Here is an 11,109-nt window from a genome sequence, read left to right on the forward strand (position 1 = left end):
TTAAAACAAGAACGAACCGTCGACCTCCTCTTTGTACATACAATAAAATAAAAATACTAAATAACTAGGCAACAACAATTCAACGACCTATATCATTAGACCGCCACTGGAATAGTATGTGTAGCATTCCCGTGGACACAAAAACAAAACAGAAAGTACCTGCTGTCCGTTCGGACATTATGTTGTTGAGTGCCAGTATCTCTGGTTTCCTGGTTTCTTCTTTACCAAGGTAAGAAAATTCAGTTGTTCTGAATTCAGTTGTCTGTATTCTAATGTACTTCACTAGGGTCTGGTGGAAAATACTAACTAATGTACATCAAAAAGGAACTGAAAGCGCATTATAGACGCTTTACAATGACAAGGCGCAGTAAAATATTTTATTTATTGTTTTCCCTCAGTCATCTTGTACAATACACCCAGTCAGTTTAATACACCCTGTCGATTTAAACCGTATGAAATACACGGTGTCGATTTAAATCGTGTATAATACACCCTGTCACGGTAAAGATATAATCCACGCCGACACTTACAGCATTTAGCTGACGCTTTTCCCCCAGAGCGACTTACAGTCATGGTTGAGGACAGTTTGATCAACTGAGCTTTAAGAGTCTTGATCAGGAGCGACAACCTGACAGTGGTGGGACTTGAACTGGCAACCTTCCAATTACAAGTAAAAAGCCTTAACCACTGAGCTACTATTGCCACATCACGCTTAGTTGTTAGTTTTCTTAGTTGGTGTCTTTTTGCTCTGTTGTTTTAGTCTTCTTTATTTGTTTTCGCATAAGCATACTGGGATGGCAATTAAGTATTGAATGTGAAAATGCATGTGCAAATCTCAGTTACTGGGTTGGGAAACTGTGAAACTGAAACTGTTGCTGGTGTTGTATGGCGTTGTATACCGCAAGTGTGTGTGTGTGCGTGTGTGTGTGTGTGTGTGTGTGTGTGTGTGTGTGTGTGTGTGCGCGTGTGGCCAGTAATGACAATATGTGTGCAAGGAGTAGGTTTAGGTCTTTTATTAAAATATGCAATGCATTTATATACGAAGATAAAGAAATATGAGACAAAATGTTCTTATCGTCTTTTAGAGAGGCTGAGAAGGCTGTTTAATTTGAATGAATCATCCTATTTATTTCCATTTATTTGTGATTTGCTTTTGTCTTGCCTAAAGCTCAGTGTTTTGGTTTAAATGGTACTGCTTTCATTCTACTTAGTGACAAAATTGTAATGTTGCCCCTCGGGTCACCAAAACTCAAAACTTACAATAAACTCAAACCATGAACATGAATGTTCTTACTGTCTTTACAAGCAATAAGGAATGAATGTTTTGTCATTTCAAAGCTAAAAGATGTAGGGTAGCTGTACCCAACACCAACATTTTTTCCAACTATTTTTCATAGATATTTACCTGATTTATAATGTTTATCTGTTGGGAAAATGCAAGATTAATCTCTCACATGAAATTGTATTAATTAATTAATGTACATTTTAGAATACAAAACAAAGATATTTTATAAAATAAGTCTAAAGTCTGGCATGAACGTAATTGATACTGTGGCACCATTTAAGTCTGTGTCTGTTCTCATATCATGAATTATTGACAAAATATAAACATTTATTGTTTGCAAAGAATTAAAAACAGCAACATATTCAGTAATATGAAAAGCATTTTAAAAATTAAAATGTCCCCACTCCCTTATTAATGCTTTTGATATAAACAGCTCTCTGTTCCCTTTCAAATTCACCTGCACTCTGATACACATTTTTCATCCCTTTTTTAATGTGATGTCTGCAAGATCCATTTCTTTTTCGTGCATCCCAAACCAGTGGGTGAATATTCCAGTAACAGCTGGGCCCTTGCTCTAGCCACAGGAAACTGTTCCAACTTGGGAATGTTCAGCTCAGGATGACCTCACATAAAACAGTAAAACCTCTTTCATTCTGGTCTTCCATTGGTGGACAGGCTCTGAATGCCATGAGCCAAAATATATTCCTCAAAAAGATCTATAAACTCTGATCTAAAGGCCAAGTCCACTCACATAAAACCTGCCAGGATTGTAAAAAGACATGCACACATTAGTTTAAGATACTTTTAGTTCACACTGCAACCTTACATTTGTCATTCTTTCATTTATGCCATTAAAGTTGGCCTTTATTTTGTATACATTAACTTCTTTTTTCAGCCAACCTGAAGACATGTATGCAAATACTTGTAAATTAGGTCAGTATGGTAAAATAATACAAATAATGAACAATTTCACAAAAAAGTACAGTGAAAATTGATTCAGTTTTGTAATTAGAGAAATTCCTTACTGAAACACATTGAGGTGGGCTTAAATGAAGCATACTGGGTTTAAATGGTTCCACAGTGACTAATGGTGAAAAAAGACAATGTATTCCTCTCTAAATAAAACATACAATTAGAAACTCATGCATGGAGCCTAAATATAATTCAGACTAAGCATAATTATTATTTTGGCCACAAACAGAAAGATTAAGATTTTTGGGCCCCAAAACAAAGTTTTTTGGTGACTGTGTGAGGTCTCATGAGACTGCAGGCACACAGGCAGAATCAACTCAACATGTGCTTGGTGCAATAAAGAGTCACATGGAAATAACAATTTCTTGGATTGGTTAAAATGATGAGTAGCACAAAATATTATTCATACTTTTTCAAATTTGACTTCAAAGTTGAAACTGGGCTTAAAGGGCACATGGTTTTTATGCGTACAGTTACCCTAGATTAATTGGTAAAGTAATATTAAAATATTATAATTCCTTTTGTACAGTTTTTCATTTCAGCCACTCTGAATATTTGCCTTTTCGTTTCAGCTTCTACTCCGAGCAGTGGACATCCTGGACCAGAACCCTGAACTCCTAATGCATGTGAAAATGTGAAAACATGTTAGCAGTGATTCCAAAGCTCTAAGTAAATATACTGTTGAGGCTGAATAACCAGAGCAGATCTACCTTCTATGCTGCTAACTTGCTAACCAGTGACCTGAAGAAAACCCAGTGGCACATACAAATTGTGAGGAAGAAACATTTCATTCTTCCTATAATGCAAGATAAAGAGAGTGAATCTCCCCAGCGCTTTCAAGATGATCAGTAGTTTGGAGATCATTTTTATTATTGCTGCTATTTTCTTCATGAATTTGGAACTCTGTTTGTGTGTGTGTGGCCGGGCTGAATATAAAATAAATGGAGAATGTTGTCCCATGTGTGCACCAGGTAAGCCAAAAGCACATATTTGCAGGATTTGCTACAAAGTTAGACAAGAGTGTGACAGTGGCAAACATGGAAAATTTGGAAATTGTGCTTTTATCATTCTGGGTGTGGTGCTATTATTACTACTATTACAAGTCACATAACTGGATGTTACTGCCAACATGTAGTAAATAAACAGCAGGGTGCGTGAGTCTTATTGTAAGGGGCTCTAACTTTTTCATCACCTTCCCAAAATTGTACCGAAGCAAAATCACATTAACCTCCTTTAACAAGTCAAAATTCACCACAGTCAAACCAAACACTCAGATGGCCTTTAGTACGTAGTACAGTTATTGTCCTTTTCGCTTTTATATTTTTTCACTTACAATGTTTGTGTGATTTTATGTTGTAAGTACATAAAATGAAATTATTCTTCATTTATTCTGTAAATTTTTGTTTGTTTTTTTGTATGATATATATCAAAACCAAAGAGAAAAAGTGCTACAATATTGACTTTGGTCTAATTAGCAGGAGTTAATGATGTTTGATTAGTTTCTATTCAGTTAGCTATCTAACTGTTCTACATTTTCAGTGTTGTCAAATGCCTGCAAGACATTTTGATCTTGTGCCATAAAAAAAAAATAAATAAAATTTGCACAGCGTGAACTTTAAAATATCACTGCTGCTTTAATTTACCTCAATATATCTGTCACAGTATGCTTGGCACCCAGAAGGAGGGGCATGTCCACTCACACACACACACACACACACACACACACACACACACACACACACACACACACACACACACACACACACACACACACACGCCCCTGCCCTGGTCCCAGTTACCTGAATGCTGATCCTGTACAACTGTTCCTATTTATTTGCCCCTCTATTTAAGCCCGTAGGTTCTCTCCTTCAGTGCTATGCATTGATAGCTGATCATGAGAGCAACTGCCCTGATGGTGCTATGAGAGCTACTGCTGTTTTGTTTTCCTTTTTGCTTGGTGCTGTGCTCTTTTGTTGCTATGGAGAATAAAGACTCCCTGCAACTGCACTATTTCGACATTGCACAGTCACCGGGGAATGCAGTGAGTTGGCTGCTCAATCTGTAGCTCTTGGGCAGCAACAACGTGAACTGGGAGAGCTCTGATTCGCTGTGAGCGTGTGAGCCCCTCAGCCTCAGAGGGGATTCACTGTCACATTGCAACCCCCAACCTCTACAGCGGTGACCCAGAGGGCTGGGATACATGGTACAATGTGAACTGTACTTCACTTACCAGCCCAGACTGACGGATGATGCCAAGGTGGCATTTGTCATCCAGCAATATATCCATGAGGCCCTGGCCAAGGGTTAATTACACCCCTCCACCTTGCCTGCCTTGGCCAGAGTCTTCTTCATTAAGAAGGAAGGTGGGCGGAGGCCATGCGTGGATTATAGAGGTCTTAAGGTATTGCTAGTTAAGTACCCGTACCTGCTCCCACTAGTCCCCGTTGCTCTCAAGCAGATGATGGGCACACGGTTCTTCACTATGCTAGACTTGTGCAGGTCGTATAATATAATTTGAATCAAAGAGGGTGATGAATGGATGACTGCGTTTAGCATGACCTCAGGACATGGAGTACCTGGTTCTTCCATATGGCCTAGGCACAGTGCCCTCAGTATTCCTGGATTATATTAATGAGACCCTAAGGGAGTTCCTGGGTGGCTCTCTAACATTGACAACATCCTGGTCTACTTACCTTCCTACGACCGACATATACATGATGTGCGGCAAGTCCTCTGCACAATAACCTCTATTGCATACTGAAGAAGTGCGTGTTCCACCTCCATGTGGTGAACGTCTTGGGTTACATCATGGAGTGCATGCAACCTTGCAAAGTGGAGGTGGTGACCAGATGGCCAAAACCCTGGCTGTGCTGTGTGCTCCAGTGGTTCGTGGGGTTCACCAGTTTCTCTCTGTGGTTCATTCAGTCCTTCAACACCCTTGTCAGGCCCCTGGCTGACCTGCTCCGTGGGCAGGTTAACTGCCTTAAGTGGACACGAGTGGCATCCAAGGCTTTTTAGACCCTCCAAACCCATTCATCAATGCCCCTGTACTGCAGCAACCAGACCCCATTAAGCCCGTCATCATTGAGATCGATGCTTCAGATGTGGGAGTGGAGGCTGTCTTGTCCCAGTGGGCAGAGGAAAGCACCAGGCTGAAACTGGTCACCTTTTTCTCATGGAAGATGATGCCAGCTGAGAGAAAGTATGGAGTAGAAGACCGCGAGCTGTTGGCCATGAAGCTGGCATTTGAGGAGTGGAGGCACTGGCTAGAGGGCACGCGGCACCTCTTCACATTTGTGACTGACCACAAAAACATTAGATTGATACCTCTTTAATTTTTTTTAGGAAACTGTGTTTATAGGCACTGCACTGAGGACACTAGTACCACCTGTGTTCCATGTCTTGAATCAACTTACACCGCTGTACCCAATGGCCTAGAAAAATGCCTAATCTGTTCTGTTTGTGATCCTGGTAAGTCTATAATTTCCAAGAATTGTATGTTTTAATGTACCATTATGTGTACTTTAAAAATTGTAATATAAAAGTGAGATCAGAAAGATCCCATCACAAGATAAAGGAATTTTAATGCCCTTTTCATTGAATCAGCCATCAATATCACAGAAGTATAGAAATGAAACACACCTTATGTGGAGCCTTACAGCTAAAATGCAGGTAGATAAACAAAATACTGAAAAACATTTAACTCTAATATAGCTGCCACAGTAATCAGTCACTTCTTAGAGCTGTGATTGGCCAAGTAGTAAAGTGCTCATGCCGTGCAGTGATTGGCTAGATAGGGGATCGTGAGTTAAACTAAAACACAGACAAAGACACTAGAACCCTTTTCAACAAGCCCAATATAGGATATGTGCTGCACTTTTGAATATAATGCATTGATAATGGTGAAAACTACAATGATGTATTTTATGTGAGCAATGTCGTTTTGTGTTTTTCCCAGAATATGGTTTAAAAATAAAAATGAAATGCACACAGTCTTCAGATACAGTTTGTGAGCCACTGGAGGGATATTACTGTATGGACCAAGTTAGGGACAGCTGTACACAAGCAATGAAGCACACCAGATGCAGCCCTGGACAATACATAAAGCAGAAAGGTTGGTGTCATGTATCTGTTATAGACTTTATCAGTCAGACTGCCGCATGTTTTAAATTACTGGGTTATAAGAGCTGCCACATTATTCACTGTGACCCATCAGAGTTGATGTTTTTTGCAGGAACAGCACTTAAAGATACCACATGTGATACATGTACTGCTGGTACCTACTCAAATGGCACTTTTCAAACTTGTCAGCCACATTCAAAGTGAGTTCACCTGTCCACTGTCACTAAATCATTACTGTGTTATGTTTTGCTTTTCCCAAATGTTGATTTTTTTTTAGTGCAGTGTTATTTTAATTAGTTTAGTTCAGTGTTGTAATATGTTGAGTGAGCAATGAATGCATGATTTAGAAGGCTCTACAAGTTCAGTGTGTTTACAGTAATGAGATAAGAGAGGAACAGATTCATCTGCGATACAGTGTGGAAAATGATCTCAAAGACGATTTGATAAATGACACAAACAGAAATCATGTTACTTCATAGTATTGGTCTCACTCTGACAGATGTGAAGTCTGGGGACTTTCAGAAATAAAGCCAGGAAATAATTCTTCTGATGTGGAATGTGGAAGGCAAACTCCTGTTCCTGTAATAGCTGGAATTATAGTTCCTGTGGCCATGGTGGTGGTGGTGGTTACAACAGTGGCACTAGTCATATCTTTTAAAAAGAAGTACACACCTGTCCCACCTGTAGGTAAGGATTTGATACTAGTCTAACTGCTGAAATGTTAGCCTTTATAAGTTTTATTACTATATGATAAGTTGTTAAAATGGGATTTTAAAGGAAACCATACTTTGCAATCATCTTGGGATGAAGTTAAGATGTCAAGGCTCTGAATGCATGGAAGTATTTTATTGGTAGTTTGAATATGTGTGTATATATATATATATATATATATATATATATATATATATATATATATATATATATATATATATATATATATATATATATAACACCCTTCTGTGATTTAAATGTATTCTATGAAATGAATGTAAATGTTTTTATTTTTCATTTTCCTGTCAAATTGTAACAAACCTAAATTAGTTTTCTAGTTCTCATACTGAATTTAGGGTATGGAAATATTTGAAGTGAGAAGATGATGGCACATGGCGATCTCTTCACTTATGTAAGGCATTTTATTTGTTTATTTTTTAAGGTTTATCCTTTATTGGAAGAATTGCGGCTGATGAAATAAAAACATAACCACTCACTGTCACAGTTGGGCGGCCGGCTAGCAGGATTGACACGCCCACTCCTGCTAGGGCTCATACCTCTTACCTGCCCCGCTCACAATCACCAGAATACTAATTGTGTTCACCTGTGCGTAACTCAGACACTGCCTATTTAAACCCGCAGAGACCAAGAGACGTGGCTGCATGCTAAGATGTCAGCCATGTTTGTGAACTATGTTGAGAGCCATTGTTTGTGTTTGTTTGGTTCTTCCACCACTGTGGAACGATGGAAAATAAAAAGCACTTTGTTGCAACCTCACCTCTCGCTTCCTCCATGCTGCAGATGTCACACTCACAAACTGGACAACCTGGATCTGGGCTCCTTCCACTGCTATGGACCTTCCTCACTGAGTCCACAATGTGAGAGGATTAGAAACCATCTCCTACTCTAATCCTGGATACAGGCACCCCACAGATCTGGGTGTGCCTTCATCCACCCTGTCAGCACCACAATCAAATTCACTGATGACACCATAATAGGTGATGTCTGATCTCAGACAGCGAAGAAACAGCCTACAAGAACAAGGTGGAACACTGGTGTAAGGATCACGACCTTTTCTTAATACCGCAAACACAAAAGGAATTCATTGTGGACTTCAGAAAGGCTATGAAAGCAGACCACTTCCTAGTGAACTCTGACCGGAGCACCACTGAGAGCATCCTCTCCAGCTGCATATCTGTGGCATGCTTGCTGCACAGTGGCAGAACAGAAGGATCTGCATCGGGTGTTGAGGGAGTCTCAGTGAGTAATCGTGTCTGAACTACCACACCTGGATAGTGTGTGTGCTAGCCAACTAAAGAAGAAACCAGCAGCTTCAGCAGAGACACCACACACCCGGGACACTGGCTTTACTCCTTAGGCAAATACAATGACATGACCTTTTCAACAACCAATAGCTGAGCTCTCTCCAGTACCAAATAGGAAGCTGCTAATTGGATAGAGGACCATGTCTGTTGGATGAGACATGGAGGAGACTCTGGGAAGGCTGATTCTTTTTCATTTCTGTTGCTTTATCAGAACAAACCATGCACACACAAAGGCTTCTGTTTCTGCTCCATTATTCAATGGTTTCTTCTTGTAAATTACCAACAAGAGTAGCATCTGGAAAACAAAACATTGTACAAACCAAATGATATTTTAAATAATTCTGTTTAAATCTTTTTTTGCAAAATTATTTTTCAAAAAAAAAAAATCCTTCCTGCGTTGATTGGATCTTGGGATATAGTAAACTGTTATTGAACTCTTGTCCTCAGCTGAATATAAAATCATAATAATAAGCTTTATCATGTGACGGGAGACGATGCAGGATGCAGAAGCGTAACATTGTTAAAACAAATACAGATGTTTATTTAAACATGTAAACAAAAACAAAAGTAAAACAAGAAGCACGATGTAACATTGAGCAGTAAGGAGGTGGACACGTGCCGAGAAAAGCAAGATTTAATAGGGACAAATCCAGAATCAGAGTTGTTAAAGCAGTCCAGGGTTATAGAGCCAACACGGAGAGTACGGGGATACATGATTAACAAGACAAGGGCTAGGATACACAAAAGCTAGGAAACACAAAGCAAAAGTACACAAAGGCAAACGGGAAGCAGGCTATAACAAAGACTAGGGAACACGGAGGCTAAGATAACACAAAGGCACAGAGTTCAAACTTATGGGCTTGGAAAAACATCAAAACAACCAAACACATAAACACAATGAAGCATAACAATAAACAGCCAAAAAACTGGGATCCAGACAGGGTTCAAATATATGAACTTAATACTACAAACAAGAGACAGGTGTGGAAAATAAAATGAGGGGAGGAGGAAACGAAACCATGGAACAAAACCAAAAACCACAAGACAGGGAAACCACGGAACACGGAACCTGGGAGGGACTGATTGTGACACACAACACTAACATACAAAACAAAATAGACTGCCACCACCTACCAGCTTACCTAGGTATGGTACTTTGCTCTTCCCAAAGTCACATTTCTTTAAACTGAGAACAAAAGATGCTTCCTGTAACTTCACAATGTCATCTAGGTAGACCTCAGAGTTTTTCACGCCAAGGAATACCATTGTCATTAACCATTAGAAAGTAGGCAGGATGTCCCTGAGGCTGAACGGCATCACTGTTTACTTCAGGAAACAATCAGGAGTTGCAAATGCTGAGATGTCAGAAGCACAAGAGGTAAGTGGGACTTGCCAATATCCTTTTAACAAATTGAGTTTCATCATAAAACTAGCAGAACTGATCTTTTCTACACAAGCCTCCATTCCAGGCATCAGAAAAGAGTCAGGGACAGTGTGAGGGAAAATGCTTAATTCTTTCTTAAAAGAGGAAGTAAGAAATGTGTGACCTTTGCTCTTGTCTTGACCAGTCTGCAAGAAAGTTGAATAGAGAAGTGATGGAGTATGACACTTATTGCTTAGCTGTTGCTGGGCAGGGGTGCAGCAGCAGGGAGTAACAACTTGTTTTTAGCAGGAAAGAATGTTCAAAGACGGTTGAGATGCCTGGCACCTGGAGTCATGAGATTAGCACATGAGAGAACAACGGGGAATGGTGGGGGTATATGAATTCATGTGAGAGAGAAGTTTGAGGCTTCTCTCCCTTGATGCATAAGGGACAGAACCAATAAAATTTGCTCATCTGGCTTGAGTCCAATTGATTTTTCCTCCACAGACAATAACTGTAATCACCTGGCTATAAACTGTACAAAATTCATAGGAGCCATTAGGCTTTGGCACCAGTATACAGGAGGAACACCATGGACTAACACTAGGGATTGCTAAGTGGTTGTCTAACAAATATTTCATTTCCTGTACCAACAGAGAATGTTTCAGAGGATTAGCACGGTATGAATGCTGTCTGATAGGAGGGTAAGAACCTACATTGATATAGTTCTGAATGACTATAGTGCGAGTGGGTGTATCAACAAAGCAGGGTTTTTTAAAATAAGAATAGTGAGGTCAGCCTGGGCTGCTAATGGCAAAGCTAAGAGTTTTTCAGAGAGTTGTTTTAACACTTCTGAATTAGGGAGACATGCACAGGGCAAGCAGTTAAGGAGCATATTCAGATGTAACCTCGACTGCAGCTGGAGCAGGTGTGGGTGAAGAGGATGTTACAGGGTGCTCTCCATTGTCCTTAACTAATAGGTCAAGATATGACTTTAACATATTTATGTGACGTATACAGGTTTTTCGCCTACAGTTGGGGTAGCGTTCACATAGTTGGTGGGAAACATTTTTGATAAAATAAGGAGCAGAGAAACAACCATGAAGGGAGGAACAAACAACAGGCAGGAGAACGAGTACTTGAGCTGCAACTTTAAAAACACGACTGATGGCCTTTATGTTATAGTGGGCTTTCATGTCATTTTGTGTGGAACACAGGTTCTTTTTTGGAATATCGCAAACTGTTTATAATCATTCACGAAGCCTAGTAACATAATCACAAACAGACACAGCAGGAGCAAACAAAGGGTTTGACAGCCACTTCTCACACAA

General features: G+C 39.7%; 1 protein-coding gene across 3 annotated transcripts; it reads left to right on the top strand.

Annotated features, from left to right (window-relative positions):
* On the top strand, positions 1–10,148 carry LOC113590020 (tumor necrosis factor receptor superfamily member 14-like). 3 transcript variants are annotated; one of them, XM_027029954.3, is made up of 7 exons: positions 1–229; positions 2,830–3,228; positions 5,603–5,728; positions 6,216–6,371; positions 6,492–6,579; positions 6,879–7,066; positions 7,533–7,862. In XM_027029954.3, the coding sequence occupies exons 2-7, from the start codon at positions 3,099–3,101 to the stop codon at positions 7,577–7,579; spliced, it is 735 nt and encodes a 244-aa protein (XP_026885755.2). In that variant the 5' UTR covers positions 1–229; positions 2,830–3,098; the 3' UTR covers positions 7,580–7,862. The 3 variants fall into 3 exon arrangements, with proteins under 3 accessions (XP_026885755.2, XP_081564069.1, XP_081564070.1); XM_081707943.1 differs by lacking the exons at positions 6,879–7,066; positions 7,533–7,862 and adding an exon at positions 7,892–10,148; XM_081707944.1 differs by lacking the exon at positions 6,879–7,066.
* The last annotated feature ends 961 nt before the right edge of the window (positions 10,149–11,109 follow it).

The sequence above is a fragment of the Electrophorus electricus genome, chromosome 25 (genome assembly GCF_041902795.1).
Source record: "Electrophorus electricus isolate QZ-2024a chromosome 25, ASM4190279v1, whole genome shotgun sequence".
Lineage (NCBI taxonomy): Eukaryota > Metazoa > Chordata > Actinopteri > Gymnotiformes > Gymnotidae > Electrophorus > Electrophorus electricus.